We start from the raw sequence: 17,739 nt of genomic DNA on the forward strand, positions 1-17,739 counted from the left end.
TGGTGAGTCAGGGACATGGGTTTCAGTTGTGTTAGTCACTATGCGCTGGCCAGTGTGCAAATCACAGTACTTTGATAACACTACAAAACGAAAGCAATAAAATTGTCGCGTAGTCCACAATCTAATGGATGAGTTAGCCTTCTTCTTCCGTCATCTCTACCATCCGAAGCAGTACCTGAGATGGTAGAGCGTAATCTTTGGGGGGATACTGTAGTCAAACCACTTTACAGCCTAAATCTGTAGAGACAAAGCTCCAAACGCCTTCAGGAGTTCTCAATTCTGGACTGAAGATAGAGTGAGCGCAAAAGCGTTCGTCTCCTTTAGACTTCTAACACAATTTCGCGAGGTCTATCCTCGGCAAGAGGCGCGAACTTTCCCTTCCGCTTGACCTAAGCTCACGAATCAAAAGATGACTCCGCATTTAAAAACTGTCCCAAGCCCCAGCGCGCGGGGGCCGGTAGCCGGACCACGTGACGTGCCCTCCCTCCGCAGTCATCCTCAAGACTGCGGGGAGCTCCCCTCAAATCCTCTCCGTCCCTTCAGAGAGGCCGGGCGCCCACGCGAAGCCGTGCGAGGTACCCTTGAACTCTGCGGGGGTGAACGGGGAGGCACAACAACCGGCCTCCTCCAGTTCCATCGCCCGGCCGACTCCTCCCGCCACACCAGCCCGGATCGCTTCCGCCAGTCTGCCCAGCACGTGATCACGCGAGACTTGGGGTGTGTGTGTGGAGGGGGGGTAGGCCGTATTTACTCTAGTCACCCCCCCCCCCGCGCGGCTCCGCCCACCCGGCCCCAGCCAGGGCGCGCTCGGCCCCGGCGCGCGTGCGCACGCGGCTCTCGCGGTGTCTCGCGCTCGGCCCCGCCCCCTGCCCCCGCCCTTTCCGCCCCTCCCTCCCTCCGCCCTGTCTCTCGGCGGCGGCGGCGGCGGCAGCTCGCGCAGCTTGTTGGCTCGCTATATAAAGGGGAGAAGCAGGCGGACCGGACGGCTGGAGCTGCAGCCGGTGGCGGCAGCGGCGGCGCTGGGAGCGGTGACCGGTGTTGGTTTCCCTCCGCGGCGCCGTGTGGGGAGCGGGTGACGCCCCCCTAGCCCCCCGAAGGGTAGTGGCTTGTATTTTTTTTTCCTATTTTTTTTTTTTCTTTAAGGCGATTCTCGAGGCGCCGAGCCGCGGGAGGAGTGCCCCCCTCCTCCTGGTCCCCCGCCTCTCACTCCTTCGGGATCGGTTTTGTTGAGCAAATTTTGCCCCACTCTTGCGGGTGACTTGGGTCACCCTCCCGGTCTGAGGGTTCTTTTTTTTTTTTTTTTTTTTTTTTTTAAATCTCGTTCCCTCTTGTTTGTGTTGTGTGTGGAAATGGCGAACTCGGCAAACACAAACACCGTGGTAAGGACGTGGTGCGGTGGCCGGCGGGGGCAGCGAAGGTTCCGGCGGCGGCAGGCAACGGCCGGGGCGGGCGGGGGCGGGCCCGGGCGAGGCGGCTCTCCCGACCCGGTCTCCCCCCTCCGCCCTCCACCGCCGCTGCCCGCCGCGGGCCTGGCCGGGCGGGGGGGCGCCGAGGGCTGGCGGGCGGAGGGCGGCGGGGCCGGGAGCGCCGCGGGGCGGGCCACGCAGGCCGTTGGGCCCTGGCTGCCGACCCCGGGGCGAGGACAGGCGGGCGGCGACCCCACGCGGGGGCCGAACCCGGTCAGCCCCCGAGCGGCCGCGGGTCGAGCCCCGCTCCTGGGGTGTCCACTAGGACGCTGCCAAGGTCCGGCGTGCCTTCGGGGGCTCTCTGGAGGTGGTGCTTTGGAAAGCCTGCACTGGGGCCGATTTTGCTAATCTTCCAAAAAAAAAAAAAAAAAGAAAAAAAAAAATGAAGGTTGGAAAGCACTTATCTCGGTTCCTCCCCAGTGGGTAAAATGGCGAAGGGGAAGCAAAACCCCCGTGGTAACTTCGACTAGCAAAAGCACCAGGACAAACAAAGCCTTACAATGAGTGGTCCAAGTGTCCCCGCATTCGCCTTGAAATTTGCCTACTTCTTCCCGCTGCTCCATTTTTTTGGTTCCTTGCGATCACGTAGGTTTGCAAAAAGCAGTCACATAAAAATAACCTTTTCCGTAGTCACCAATGCAGTGTGATCACTAGACCACCCCAACTCTTTAATTTTTAATTATAATAAAACACTTGTTTTTTTTTTTCTTTTTCTTTTTTGGTTTCATTTTGTTTTCTTTTTTTCGCCCGGCCCCAAACGCCGCAGAGCAGCCCGCTGCCGCCCGACACCGTACCGTTGGCGACTCGGGTAGATCCATCATGGCTGCGGCCGCTTACCCTGCTTTTCAGTGCCTGCGCCTTGTGGTCCTCCTCCCTTTGGCTGCCCTGTTTATATAGAGCCATTGCCGCTCTCTAATATAGACTCTGCCAGGATGGGAAGGTGCTTTTCAGGCCTACGTCACCGCCTCTCCATTTAAACACCAGATCCGGCTTTAAATAGTGAGAGCTGCTGAGCGCGGGGCTGGGAGGTGCGTGCTCCCGAGGCGAGAGGCGCCAGCGTGCGGAGCTCAATTTATTTCTAGGTTCCTTTCACGCCGAAATTTCGCTTCCGAGCCGGGAGGCTGCTTTCACAGATCCGAGTGTGTTTTCCTGTAAAAGCTAGGGTATGCTGCCTTTGTTTGTAGTGGGAAGTAGGCCAGAATTGCAGCATCGTTTTATTTTTCCTCTTTATTTATAGAATTTAAATTTTAAACCATATTAGACAATAGATGATTTTTTTTGTCCCCTTGAACTTTTTTTTTTAAACATTCTCAGCTTGAAGAATATTGTACATTAAATGTTTCTCCCACAGAGGACTTGGGTTTGGTAGTGTTTTGTTCATCAGGTATTCAGGAAATGTTAGAAACACAGCGCCTAACGTTTCATCGTGTTTTCTTAATACGGACACACAAAGCACCAAGTGACAGAAGCTTAGTCACTCGAGAGATCTTTCTGCCTACAATACATTGATATATGGGGTACTAAACTGGATTTTAAGCATTAAAGGTTAGGTGGTGGTTTTAATTGTATCAGTGGCTAACATGGGTCCAGTATAACAACCCACCCAATTTACTTAATATTGTGCTAGAAAATTAATACTTTCTGAAAAGAACCTTCCAGTGAATCACTTGATGATGCCACACGATACCTCTAATTTACGGCTTTCAAAGTTTCGAAAGGACAGATCTAAATGACTTTGTATGCAGTAGAGACAAACCCTAGCCCAAGAGATTAGAATTTAAGCATTTCCCTTTTCCCTTCAGCCATAGTGAAACCAGATTTGTACCCAAGTGTCTGAATCTCAGAAGATTTGGGGGTAACTGATTTCTTGAAATCTTAAAGCATCTGGTCTCCTGGAAATTTGTCCTACCAATTTAAAATTACACGGCCAATGTACAGTTCAGTGGGGTAGCTTGAAGGACAAACTAGGGCAGGGGGACAAAGGCATTTATATGATCAAATTCTGATTAGATTGCTGGTTATGACCAGGAGATGCCTAGTGAACTGAAAGTTCCCCAAAATTCAATAATTGGAAAGGTTATTACACTACTACCATAGTATAAAAAAAAAAAAAAAGAAAGAAAGGTTATGAGATAGGACAGGGGTTAAACCAAGCGTGGATAGTAGGACCCAGACATCATAAACTATTAATCATTGTGTTTGTTATTTTGCTCATAAACAAGGAAATTGTAACTGGAATTTGGGTTGCTTGTGTATAAAGAACTTTGGTTTATGAACTACATTGCACAGCCTTATGCCTCTATAAAATATGTGATTATTAAATCCAGTTTAATGAGGCCAAAATATGTTTTTTGTTTGCTTGTTTTTGTTTTTGAAACAGGGTCTCTCTGTAGACGAGGTTGGAAATCTGAAACCCTCCTGTCTGCCTCCCGAGTGATAAGCCTAGTTTAGGATTGCCATATCTTTAAAGGCACAGTTTAAAGTAAATTTTAGACAGTTGGCCAAATGGCTTGTATTTAAGAATTTCTTAAAGGCTGTTAAACTTTTGAAATCAGTCTTTTATTGAATCTTATTTTTCCTTTAAAGCCTAAATTATATAGATCTGTGATTGAAGATGTTATTAATGATGTACGAGACATCTTTCTGGATGATGGAGTGGATGAACAAGTCCTGATGGAACTAAAAACTGTGAGTTTGGCTCTTTTTAAATAATATCACCCTCAAGAAAAGCCCATTTCCTTTGTCACCAAGAGGTAGTTTTCCCGTAGTCTGAATGTTTGACGTTAAGGAGAGACGAAGAGATGCCTGAGTCTAGTGAAGGGTCTTCGTTTTAAACCTCAGATGTACCATCTCATCTCCCTCTGACTGTGTGCAGAGGACTTGCATTTCAGCTTCTTTCCCTCCAAGACAGGAATTGGTAGCACAGACTTAACTGCTGGTTGATCTCAGGATTAAATGCAGTAAATGTAGGGATACCTACCAGAATGCCCCCAAATAGCTTTTCTTCTTCACATGTAGTGTTTTGTGGTTCAATTACTTGACGTCTCAGTAACAGCTTTAATGTTTTTGTAGTCTTACTGTATTTCTGTTCTAAAAGTTGTTTGCTACAGGGATTAAACAAATCCTTGCTATGATAAAAGAATTTAGGCATTAGAGTTAACTCCTTTATGTGTGCTCAATGTTCCAGTTATTATATATTGAACATTGAGAGCTAGTTTTTCTCTTAAATTTATGCAAATATACTTAGATTTTTTTAAAATGACGTTTGTGTGGGAACTGGAGAGATGGCCCAGTGATTAAGAGCTCTGACCGCTCTTCCCAGAGGAACTGGGTTCAACTCCCGGTACCCACATGGTGACTCACAATAGTTTGTAACTACAGTCTCAGGAGATGCTCACTTCTGCATTCACAGGCATCTGCACACAAGTGCTGCACAGACATTCATGCAGGCAAGACACATATATACGTAATAAAAATAAATTTTAAAGAGATAGCATTTTTGTTTATATAGATCTGTGGAGTATTTTTATACTGGTTGGACTAAGTACCCAAGTTTGAAAATTTCATAGTTTATCATTCCTTAATTTTGAAGTTATATCTAGTGTGTTTGGGGAAAAGACACATTAAGAGTGCTTACTCTGAAATTAAGAGAACTTGAATTCAGATCTCCATCACCACGTCCCTGTCACCCCAGTGTTTGGGGGATGGAGACATCTGGATCCCAGGAGCTCACTGAAGCTTGGAGCTCCAGGTTTTAATGAGAGACCTGTCTCCAGGCAAAGGTGGAAAGTCATAGAGGAAAACTTAAGATCCTTCTGTAGGCTCCACATGCATACCTACACAAGTTGTCCAGTGATAAGCCTGCAGCTCAGCTCACACTTGTGTGCACAGTACTTACTGTCTCTTTCCTTAAAAGCCGCAGGCTTGCTTTAGGTGTATTTATTGTGTTGATGACTATTTTATACTCACTGTTGTTTAGGGAAATGTGTTAACTTTGGAAAGATATGCATAATTTATTTTCAATGTATGTTGGAAGTTCCATTTAAAATTATATATTAATAGATTTTACTCTGAATATGAAAAATTCATTGGTATAGGTTGAGATATTGCTGAACTATTAAGAAATATTTTAAAATACCTTTTGGTTTCTCAACTGTGTAACTGTAAGAGAAAATTTTCTTTCTATTCTTGAACCAAAACAAGAGCAAAATATAGAGGCAGATGGGGCATCTAGCTTCTTTTAAGTCCTTTCTGCTACTTTGTCGTTGTTGTTGTTAATTCTGGAAAAATTGCTGTCATTTATATACACATAGACCTAAAATTTTTTTGAAGTTCTCAGTAATTTTGAAAAGAGATAAGTGGAGCAGAAACTGCATAAAGTTGTCTCCATGTGCCATGCATGGTATATGCACCCCCGTCATCCATACACAATATAATAGATAAGGAACTTGAGATCACAAGATATTAGAACTATTGATTTAGAAATTGGAAGCAGTTCCTTTAGAGGTGTGTTGAAATTATCACAGCTAATAAATGTCTAGGGACATTAGCTGTGGTCTTTTCCATTCAGATGTGGAAGCTAGAATTTAGCACTCATTTAAAGTAAAGTAAATCTATCTGAGTTTTATTGTGGAGATGAAGTATGTCTTAATTTGTTAACTTTTAGAATATTGAGTAAGAATTTGTCAATGTGAGAAAGGAACAAATGTAAGTTTTAGTGAGGTGAGTAATATCTAGTGGGAGAGAAGTGGAAATGTATTGATGCTTAAGGATGCTAGTGTTAGAGAACCTCCTCTGAAACAGGAGTGGGAACAGCGTAAAGTACCTAAGTTACAGGGAGAGTAAATGCAGAAGTTTAGCATGGTCCGTAGTTTGCTGGACTAAGTGCTTTGCTGTCTTCAAATGCTGTTCTTATACTCTGTAGCTTTATACAGACTTTGTGTGGAAGACATAATTTCTGTAGGTGTGGAAATGAGCTTTAGAGACTTTAATTGATTTACAGTAGAGGTCAATTCTGGATCTTTATTAATTGCTCGTTTTGTAAGTTTACAGTCTTGACACTTCAGTCTTCTGACTGGTCCCCATAACTATAAGACATTCTATTCAGAGAAACTGAGTTGTCTCGGAAAAATCAAGTCTCTGCATTTGCATGCTTCTTACATTTAAAAGAGACTCAATTTTTGATCTTCAGTTTCTACCATAATACCTGCCATGTGTGGCTTGCATTCAGTTAAATATTTAGTGAACTGGCTAATAGTAGCTGTGGCTCCTAAATCTTAACAACGCTATTTTTATTGCTAAGTGGGGCATACTCTTATATCTTGGGTTGTAATAAGAGTTAAAGCTGATGGCCGGGCGGTGGTGGCGCACGCCTTTAATCCCAGCACTCGGGAGGCAGAGGCAGGCGGATCTCTGTGAGTTCGAGACCAGCCTGGTCTACAAGAGCTAGTTCCAGGACAGGCTCCAAAACCACAGAGAAACCCTGTCTCGAAAAACCAAAAAAAAAAAAAAAAAAAAAAAAAAAGAGTTAAAGCTGTTAGACCAGAATGAACTTAATTCTCTCTACTAAATTTCTTGAGGACCTCGTTAGAATTTTCAGAATGTGCCTTAGTTTTCGCAGTTGGACGCTAGTCCTGTCCAGGGAACAGCTGTCTACAGTGCTGGGAAGAAATGCTCTGTGTCTGTCTGTCATCTGCTACGCAGTAGTCGTTAGCCACTAGCCACATGCGACTGTAAGGCATTTGGAATGTGATTAGAGCAACTGAGAAATACATTTTTATTAATTTTACTTAAATTTAAATCACTACATGTGGCTAGTGATTACCACATTGAGCCACACAGATTTTCTCGTTAACAAGGTTAACAGTCAGTGTATATTTTATGATTTATAATGGACTTTAATTTAACACTAGCCCTTCTCCCTTTTTAACTGTTTAACAGAGATTATCAAAAGGTTGCTAAGGCTGTCAGATACAGTGGGAATTAGATTATGACCTGAGATACATGGTGAGGATGCCTGTAATGTAAAGGTTAACTGGATACTGCAGGTAATGTCATGACTTAAAAAAGAAATTCAGCCCAGTTCTTGGGATGATTTCTCAAGTGTTAGGAGCTCACTTAGATGTGGGAACTGTGGGAACTAGGGAAGACATAAGATATTGTCGATAAACTTGTTTTTAAGGGATTGTGGATTGGCAATTAGCTGGGTGGTAATAACAGTAGAAATTCTCTTCAAAGTGAATAATAAGCGACTAAGAAGGGGAAGCTGGGAGAGTCTGCACAAATTTAAAGTCAACCTAGTCTGTAATTGCAGGCCCCAGTCAGGGCTACATAGTGAGATTGTCTCAAAACAAACAAAAATGTAAAGTAAATGATTAAAAACAATTTGTCAGCCCTGCCTATATCTAAATAGTAAGTACAACTTGAAATATATACATTTTTCCTATCATTGCTGGAGATTAAATGAAGCACCTTGTGCATGCTGGGCTAGTGCTCTGCCACTAAGCTTCTGTGCTGATAAAATAGATTCCTCAGTTAGAGATGCGTCTGAAAATTCAGGCTCTAGGGCCTCAGATTTGGTGCTTCTGGCATGTTGACATGATTGGTTAGTTGTTTCATGTAGGATCCTTCAGCTCACTACATAGCACTTTGTAGTTATGTTCAGAAATGTCTTTATTGCTAGTGTCCCTAAGGAAGTAGTAGCAAAATCACCCCAAACTTGAGAACCATTTCCTAAACATACGCTAATTGTAGATAGATACTTGATACATTGATATGAATATCTAGAGTATAAATTGAGTAATTACCTACTTTCTGTCCTTTGACAAGAGCATTTAGCTAGTAGGTAGTAGAAATGTGGACCTAGGTGTGTGCCTTGAGCTGAAAGCCCTCCCTTCACATTCCCACCATCTGTTAGCTAAGTGCCCTCGTCACGGGATGGGTAGAGTTCACTTTGAATCCCACTGTGAACTGCCCATTCTCCAGCAGCATGCTGGGCTAGATATTTTAAACCACTCTCTTGTTTCCACAAAATATCTAGCTACTGGGTAAAGTGTACAACTAATCATTTCAGAGCTTCCAGAAGCTGTTGGGGAACTCACTTTCCCAAACGAAATAGACAGTAGATGAAGTGTGGTTAGATGAGAAGTGTGGATTAGAGCTAGCATTAGGGCAAGACAAGTGAAGTGCCCAGGATACAATATTCAGAGACAATGAAATAGACTTCTGGATTTTAGTTATCCTATTTTTGCCTTCTATTATTTGTTGATCTTGGATAACTTGCCTAACTTCTTCAGGTTCTTTTTCTTTAAAGGAGGTGATAATGTCTACATATGTACTTATATAGAACCAAAATAAAGTTTAGTTATTAAACTGTCTTCAGTAACACATACAGTTTTACACCTCAGTCTTTTTTTTTTTTGGTTTTTCGAGACAGGGTTTCTCTGTGGTTTTGGAGCCTGTCCTGGAACTAGCTCTTGTAGACCAGGGTGGTCTTGAACTCACAGAGATTCGCCTGCCTCTGTCTCCCAAGTGCTGGGATTAAAGGCGTGCGCCACCACCGCCCGGCTACACCTCAGTCTTTTTGGGAACAGAAGTTAATGTTTTTCATGTCAATTTTAGATGCCTAGGCAAAAAATTACTGAAGTATGGGTTTACCAGAATTAATAGTTACATGTGGGAAAGGGAGTGAATAATAAAAAACTCTTCCAGTTTTCTAAGCAAAAGAAATATTTACAATTTGGTATTCCTAGTTTCAGCATTACTAATACAGTTACTATTGCCAAAACAATGTAACATTGTTTTAACTGCGAACAGTTAGAATCTGGAACTTTTTGATACAGTTAAAATTGTGTTGAAGTAAAATTAAAACACTGGAGAGATGGCTCAGCAGTTAACTTGCTGCTCTTATAGAGGACCTGAGTTCAGTTCTCAGTGCCTGCATCGAGGCTCACAGCCATCCATAACTCCCATTTTCCAAGGAATCCAATGCCTTCTGACTTCTGTGGGTATTACACATGCATGCATGCAGGCAAAACCGTTGTAAACATAAATTTTTTTTTTTTTTTTTTTTTTTTGGATTTTCGAGACAGGGTTTCTCTGTGGTTTTGGAGCCTGTCCTGGAACTAGCTCTTGTAGACTAGGCTGGTCTCGAACTCACAGAGATTCGCCTGCCTCTGCCTCCCATGTGCTGGGATTAAAGGCATGCGCCACCACCGCCCGGCTCATAAATCTTTTTTAAAAAATGAAGATAAGCATTGAATAAATAAAATTTGACTTGATGGTATAAGCATAGTGCATAGCTGTAGACTATTATTTTTATATTTGTTTAGTTATACCTATCATGATTTTTTTTTTTTTTTTTGAGACAGGGTTTCTGTGTAACAGTGTGTAACAGTCCTGGCTGTCCTGGAACTTGCTTTGTAGACTATAGGCTGGCCTTGAACTCACTGAAATCCGCCTGTCTCCGCCTTCCAAGTGCTGGAATTAAAGGTGTGACCACTACCACCTGGCTAAGTCCTGATTCTTGATTGATTAGCTCAACTCCTGCAGAGCTTTTGGAATATATGGGACCTTGTTCGTGTGTCAAGACTAGCCAACACCTTTAACATTTAGTAGCTAAGAACTAGGAATGTTGCATTTCCCATGGGACCATGCTGAATGATACAGACATACTCTGCCTAAAATGCAGTAGCATGCTATATAGAAAATAGAAAACAGTTTTATTTTTCCAATTTTGTTTGAATTTCATACTAAATGACTGGTAAATTTTTAGTTATCTGTTAGGTCCTTAGTAAAATAGTCTCTTCATGAAGGAGTTCATTCAAAAGTAAAACTGTTTCTAATATACACAGGAAGTAACCACCATACCCCCTCCCCCTTGTGGAGCCCTGGTCGGCCTTGAACTCACAGATCACCTGCCTCTATTTCCCAAGTGCTGTGGGTTAAAGATGTGTACCACCATGTGTAGCTTAAGTGACTGGCTTTTCTTTCAGGCTTTGGGACTTTGATGTTTCATTTTAGAAGACTGCAGATTAAAAGCAGTCTAAGGTTATTTCACTAAAAGCAGTTTGAAACTATAGTTCAAGTTGAGTATCCGCTAGTCTAGGGCAGATAGGCTGTACTACCCAAGCTTCTGCTCTAGAGTCCGACTAAATGGCGTGGGTAGCAGCACGGGACCAAGCCGCTGTTCCTCAAAATAAGTGTACTAGTTTCCCCTTATCTATGGTCTTCTTTATTAAAAATATATTTTACGTGTGTATGTCTGCACCATGTGCTTGGTGCCTGTAAGGCAGGAAAGAGGGCATTGGATCCCTGGGAACTGGGTTTACAGACTATTTTGAGTCGCCACGATGGGTGCTGTTAATTGAACCTGGGTCCTCTGAAAGAGCGGAAGTTCTTTTAACTACTAATGCTTCTCTCCAACCCCTGTTGTTATTTTTTGAGGTTTTGGTCACCCTTGGTCACCTTTATTAGAAAAATATTAAATGAAATATTCCAGAATGAGCAATTTGTGGGTTTGAAGTTGTGTGCATTCTGACTAGAATGATGAAAACTCCCCAGCCAGCTGCATAGTCGAGGTTGTGAGTCATTCCTATATGCAGTTTATTCATTCTGCATATGCAGCTCATCCATTAATCACTTTGTGTCCACCCAGTTGTCAGAATCCCTGCTGCAATGCTGCAATGTTTATGTTCAGCTAACCTTACATAGAGCTGTTCCATCAAAGTGTCCGTGTGCTTCACCATCTTATCATGTAGGCACTGTATTTCACTAGCCGAAACAGCTTTATTCATTAACCAATAAAAGCAAAACATAGACAGAAGGACTTTCCACACCAGCCCGCAAGAAGACTGCAGTTCGTTTGGTAAGGTGCTTGAGAAAGAGATCAGTCACATAGGATTTATCACAGGAGATCCTTATAGTTATGTTTCACTAATTTTATTTGCACTGTATATAATTTGCAAATTAAACTTTATCATGGATTTGTATGTATGTAGGGAAATGTATGTATTTGAGTCGAGTGTAGTTTTAGACTTCCAGTTGGAACATGAACTATTTTCTCAACTATAAGGGTGAATATATTATAGGCTACACATACTACATTATATGCAGTATTACATATTGTATAACCTACAGATTATGATTTACTGTGGTTACAATTAAGCAAAAGATGCATTTGTAAACTTCAGAGAACTAATCCTGTTAACATGGCAGAAAATATAACAAAATACAGAAGCTATTTTTATGCTGCATTTCCCTTTCATTTTGTTTGTCATACAAAATTCAACATTGACTTTTTAATGACCCACTAATAGGTTTCAATCCTCAATTTGAAAAGCATTGGTTTCAACTTCAACTATTCACTGGGAAACATCCCAGAATAATGTGGTGAGTTGTCGTGGCTCATGTCTAAACCTGCTGATAGAGGAGGTGTGGGATCACACCTCAGAATTACTTATTGTTCTGCAGCTGCTGTCTCTTCCCTCCACCCTACTTTCTTCTATTTTCTTTATTTTCTTGTTCTGAATTAGTGGTTCTCATTTCATGCTAACTGGGCAAGCACTCTTAACCACTGAAGTACACTTGAAACCTCAGTTATGATTTTTTGATTGATAGGCTCTTGATATGGGAAAGTAGGGGAGTTGAACATACACTCAGCTGTTTTGTGATATTTGACTCTTTTGGCTTTTGGGGGGCTACCACCCAGTTCCCAAATAAATCATACACGGATTCTTATTCTTAGGAATGCCTGGCTTACCTTGGCTTTTTCTTGCCAGCTCTTCTTTTCTTTCTTTCTTTCTTTTTTTAAGTTACAATTATCTGGCCAGTGTCTTAGGCTTCTTGCTGGCTAGCTCTAACCATTTCTTTTAGTTTATATTTTACCATGAGACCCATGGCTTGTTACCTCACATCTTGCTTTTCCGGCTTGTCAGCTTTTCTTAACCCATCTACCAAAAATTTCCTCGGGGTTTTTTATCTTTCTCTATTTCTGTATATCTTTCTTTACTTTTTCTGTGGCTTGCTGTGCATGTGTAGCTAGGTGGCTGACCCCTGATGTCCTCTCTTTGTTTCCTTGTTCCTCTCTTCCTGATTCTCCTTCTGTTTATATTCTCTGCCTGCCAGCCCCGCCTAGCCTTGCTCCTGCCTTGCTATCCTGTTCAGGTCTTTATTAGACAATTAAGTGTTAGACAGGCAAAGAATCATAGCTTCACAGAATTAAAAGCAGCATAAACAAAAGTCACACATCTTAAAAGAATATTCCCCAACAGAAAAACAGTATTCCCCATTACTCAACTGCATATTACATGTAGTCAATATTTCTGTTTATTAGAGGCTTCATTGGAATGATGTGCTCTCATTCCAGTGGGTACACCAATTGATAGTAATAAAAATGAAACATGAATTTAGAAAAGTGTGAGAGGGAGGCTAGAATAGTGACTCGGTCAGAGTTCTGTTCCTAGACCCCACTTCAGGTGCCTCCAAACCTCTTGTAACTCCAGTTCCAAGGGATCCAGCCTTCTTTTGGTCAGGGAGAGCAGCCATAAGCATGTGACATATATTCACACAATATAATTCACATACAAGTAAGATAATTTTTTTTTTTTTTTAAAGTATCATAGTTTGGGGTTTTGGACCAGTCAGTGTTAGAACACGTTCTTTAAGAACTAGGTTGGGCCAGGCGATGGTGGCGCACGCCTTTAATCCCAGCACTCGGGAGGCAGAGGCAGGTGGATCTCTGTGAGTTCGAGACCAGCCTGGTCTACAGAGCTAGTTCCAGGACAGGCTCCAAAGCCACAGAGAAACCCTGTCTCGAAAAACCAAAAAAAAAAAAAAAAAAAAAAAAAGAACTAGGTTGGGCCCCCCCTCTGAGGAGTGGATGGGAGGTGGGATAGGGAGAGGTAGTAGGGGGGGGAGAATGGGGGGGGGACTGGGGCTGGTGTGTAAAATGAAAAAAATTAAAAATAAACAAAAAGAACTAGGTTGGATCCTCGTCCTCATCTCAATTAGAAAATTGTGGTGCAAAGAACCTTTTTTCCCCTCGCGGCAGGATCTCACTATGTAACTCTAGCTGTCCTGGAACTTAGTATGTAGACCAGGCTGGCCTCGAAGGCATCTGCCTCTACACCTGGTTTAAAAACCTTAAAAACCATTTTCTTAAACATCAATTGCTCTTTTACGTCACATTTTAATTTTTTTAGAAAAATATTATGCATGCACATATATGTATGGATATGAACCACCATGTACATATAGAAGTCAGAGGATAACTTGTGGGAGTTGATTTTCTCATCTACCGTGTGGGTCTCAGAAATCAAACCCATTATCAATTTGGTGACAGGTGCCTTAACTCCCTGAACCATCTCAACAACCCCTTCGCCTTGATTTTGACTCATGAAACCAGGTTTTGAGTTTGAAAAAGAGGAAGACAGGAGGTTCAGGTGACTAGTGTATCTGAGAAACTTATACAATACACTCATGTCTTACTTGTCATGCAGGCACCTGTTTTGACTGCTTTTAGCCCAGTTGCGGAGATCAGCCAGACACAATTTGAACCCTTAGGAAGTAGTACTTTGTTGCTACAGGGAGAAACCAGTTGTTTTTAGTGTGGGGTTTGTAGAAGCGTCTATTACTGGCTAGAAGTTTAGGAGTAATGTAAATCAATTTTCCTTTAATTTTAGGTGAGGAAAATATCTAACAATGTTACATGATTGAGTCATATTAGTAGACAGACCAGGATTAACTGGTTCCCCAGCTTGTGATGTAATGCTGTTACATATTTAAAACCACTACTACAGTAGTAATAGCAGCTAGTATTCCGTGGTCACTGGCTTTAACTCTGATAGCTATGAATAGAGTTTAGTATCTTTTTAAGTATTTAAGTATTGGGCTTCCTAGAGAAATAAGTTTTACTGTAAATCTGACTTTACTTCATTCTTTCAGTACACTATTGGAAGGATGCTGGAATTGTCACTAGCATGTAGTCATCTGAGAGGATCTTGGAGAAGCCTGTGAATTAGCAGTATCCCAAGAGCAGTTCCTGGCGTTAAAAGCAGTATGTGTAGACGTGCAAGTGTGAAAATGACCAAATTGTTTCATTTGCATTTTAAAAGCTCATTTGGGAGTAAGGCTCTAAATTAAACATTAAGCATAACAGAAAGCAAATATGTTAATGAAATAGTTGGAAATGTTTTCATTTCTTCTTTCTTGGGTGACTTTCCCTCCTCCTCCCATTATAGAATTCACCCTGCAGTGAAATAAGGAGATACAGATTGGGTATCCCTAATCTGAAAGGTGTCACCCACCCAGCAATATTTTCTTTTCACATTCTTTTCAGATTTTGAAATACTTGCATATAGAATGCAGTAAAGTTCACTTACGTTTTATATATACCTTGTATACATTGCTAGAAACTAATTTCACACACTATTTTAAATTTTATGCTTAGAGTAAAATTTTATCAGGTGGAATTTTTGACTGGTGGTGTCGTGTTAGTAGACTGTACATGTTAGTAGCAGTCAGTACAGATTGTGGAATGTTGCAGAATTTGAATTTTTAGGTTATATATGTTCTGCCTATATATGACAAAGCAGGAAGTGATTGTCAATCTTTGGCATATTGCTAGAAAGGAAATTTCAAGAGGTGTAGAGGATTGCAGTGACCATTAAGGCCTCGATTTCTTTTCCTTATAAGATTAGACAAATGGAAGTTGTCTATCTTAATTTAGAATGCCTCTACTTCTCATTCTACTGAAGGAGAGATGAATATTTGTTCTGTTGACTGCTATCTAAGAGACAGAAAATTTGGGATTTTTTTTTTTTTTTTTTGGTTTGGTTTTTTGAGACAGGGTTTCTCTGTGTAGTCCTGCAGTCCTGGAACTCGGCTCTGTAGACCAGACTGGCCTGGAACTCAGAGATCTATCTGTCTCTGCCTCCTGAGTGCTGGGATTAGAGGTGTGCACCACCACCACCTGATGAGATAGAAAATACATATTGAGCAAAGTTCTATAAAAGTAATTTAATAAGTGTTTTTTTTTTTTTTTTTGGATTTTTCGAGACAGGGTTTCTCCGTAGCTTTTGGTTCCTGTCCTGGAACTAGCTCTTGTAGACCAGGCTGGCCTCGAACTCACAGAGATCCGCCTGTCTCTGCTTCCTGAGTGCTGGGATTAAAGGCGTGCGCCACCACCGCCCGGCTTAATAAGTGTTTTGAAATGAAAAGAGAAGCTGTGATTTTTAAGATATTGGCTCTTGGTTAAGCAACTCCTGCCAATTAACATTTCTTGGAATGTTCTTTATTAAAGGTGAAATTTGATAAAGGTTTATTTTCCATATATAAAACTTGTATAAGAATTGCAGGCTATTTTTTTATGATTGTATCATTTCTTAAAATGGAATAAAGTTATAAACACCTAATAAATGTTTTGCTCATATGTCAAGAGTTTTCTTTGACTCACTGAGAAGACTTTACTGTTCTTTGTCTTAGTTGTGGGAGAATAAATTAATGCAGTCTAGGGCAGTAGATGGATTTCATTCAGAAGAGCAGCAGCTTTTGTTGCAAGTTCAGCAGCAACATCAACCCCAACAGCAGCAGCATCACCACCACCACCACCACCAGCAAGCGCAACCTCAACAAACGGTACCTCAGCAAGCACAGACCCAACAGGTCCTTATTCCTGCATCACAGCAAGGTGAGAGAGCCAGATTGGTCCCTGTCGTGGCTCAGAAACTACACTTGTCTTTGGAAAGTATTCTTGTGACTCTTGGGTTTCTTGTATCATGCTTTTGAATAAGTACTTGGTTGGGGGAAATTCTTCACTGATTGTTCTGTTCCTCTCTATTGGCTGAGTTTGTGATTGAAAGTATTTGTTTAAGGAAAAAAAATGGGGATCTGGAACTATAGAGGCTTATTTCTGAAGGGTTTCATTATATTACATAAGGTATATATATATATGGTTTCTTTATGAAACATGTTCTTTCAAAGATATGTTTTATTTTTATCCATGTATATTAGAGAAATTTTGTTACTTTGATAGTCTGAAAGTTTAGTCTAGCTTAAGTAGAAAATGAATATGAAATTTAGCTTAATTTTAATGCTTGGTTTAAAGAAAAAACTCACTTATAGACTTTATAGGTTTTTACAATATACAGATCATTTTATAGGTTCTGTTTGTTAGTCTTTTACTGGGATGTTGTAGAATAGCTATTAGCTATATTTCACAGTTGAAGAAAAATCTGAGCCCTGGAAAGAATCTTGCCAGGTTGTAGTGGTGCACGCCTCACTTGGGAGGTAGAGGCAGGCATATCTCTGAGTTCAAGGCCAGCCTAGTCTATAGTATAGAAGTTCCAGGACAGCCAGGCCTACATTGAAGAACTATCTTGAAAAACCAGGGAAAAAGAAAGCATTTGATCCATCATACAAAACTTTTTGTTTTAAATATGACAAAATCTATCCAGTTACAAAATTTTCTCAATATTGTAGTTAGATGAATCTTGACTGGGAAAGGAAACAGGATACATGAAAGCTTGGCTTAAGGTGGTAACTGTTTGGTGACTCATTTGTTTCATCTCCTCTGCGAAATACAAAACAAGTAGTGATAAGTAGTAGAAAAGTCTATATGATCTGGTTTATTGTTTATAGCTAAGAGATTTTGAATATCTTTTTTTAATTTAAGATTTACTTAGTTTAGTGTTTGTGGAGGAGTGATAGACCATGGTATACATGTTGAAGTCAGGACAGCTTGCAGCAGTCTGTTCTCTCCTTCTACCATGTGAGTTCTAAGGATGGAGTTCTGGTCTTTAGGCTTGGCAGCAAGCGCCTTTGCCCACTGAGCTACCTCAGCAGCTCTTACCCATGTCGTCTGTACCACATAATCTCATCCTTTCCATCTTTGATGACTGTTCCTCCTATTGCCTTTAGGCATGGCACTAGGATTTTAGATCATCATAAATTAAAATTGATTTTTTTCATTCAGAGAGTATCAAGATAATGGGATTATCTGTGTATTCTCTGAAATTTGCGGGATCAAACAATTATTTGCATTTTTTAACTGACATTGCCATTGTTTCTGAATTGTGTGTGATGTGTGTGTGCACATGCAGATGTAGGTGCCCATGGACATGGTGCATGCATGGAGTCAGAAGACAAGTTGGGGTGTTTGAGACGGACGGGGTCTCTCTCAGACTCGCTGTTGTCAGGCTTCTGGCCGTGTCATCACCCCTGCTCCGCCTGCTCAGCGCTCGTGCTCTGGGACAGCAAGCACTTACACCCTTGATTT

At 41.4% G+C, this 17,739-nt stretch overlaps 1 protein-coding gene and 1 non-coding gene across 2 annotated transcripts in view; both read left to right on the plus strand.

Annotated features, from left to right (window-relative positions):
- The first annotated feature begins 934 nt into the window (after positions 1-934).
- Gtf2a1 (general transcription factor IIA subunit 1) overlaps positions 935-17,739 on the plus strand; it is a 34,639-nt gene continuing 17,834 nt past the window's right edge. Inside the window, exons 1-3 of the mRNA XM_057782872.1 lie at positions 935-1,379; positions 4,053-4,154; positions 15,948-16,152. Of these exons, the coding sequence (XP_057638855.1) occupies positions 1,350-1,379; positions 4,053-4,154; positions 15,948-16,152 (337 nt within the window). The 5' untranslated portion in view covers positions 935-1,349. The remainder of the gene's footprint in view (positions 1,380-4,052; positions 4,155-15,947; positions 16,153-17,739) is intronic.
- LOC130883236 (small nucleolar RNA SNORA79) lies at positions 17,354-17,496 on the plus strand. Its single transcript, XR_009057930.1, has one exon. It is a non-coding gene; the product is annotated as a small nucleolar RNA SNORA79 (small nucleolar RNA).

This window comes from Chionomys nivalis, chromosome 10 (assembly GCF_950005125.1).
Source record: "Chionomys nivalis chromosome 10, mChiNiv1.1, whole genome shotgun sequence".
Taxonomy (NCBI): domain Eukaryota; kingdom Metazoa; phylum Chordata; class Mammalia; order Rodentia; family Cricetidae; genus Chionomys; species Chionomys nivalis.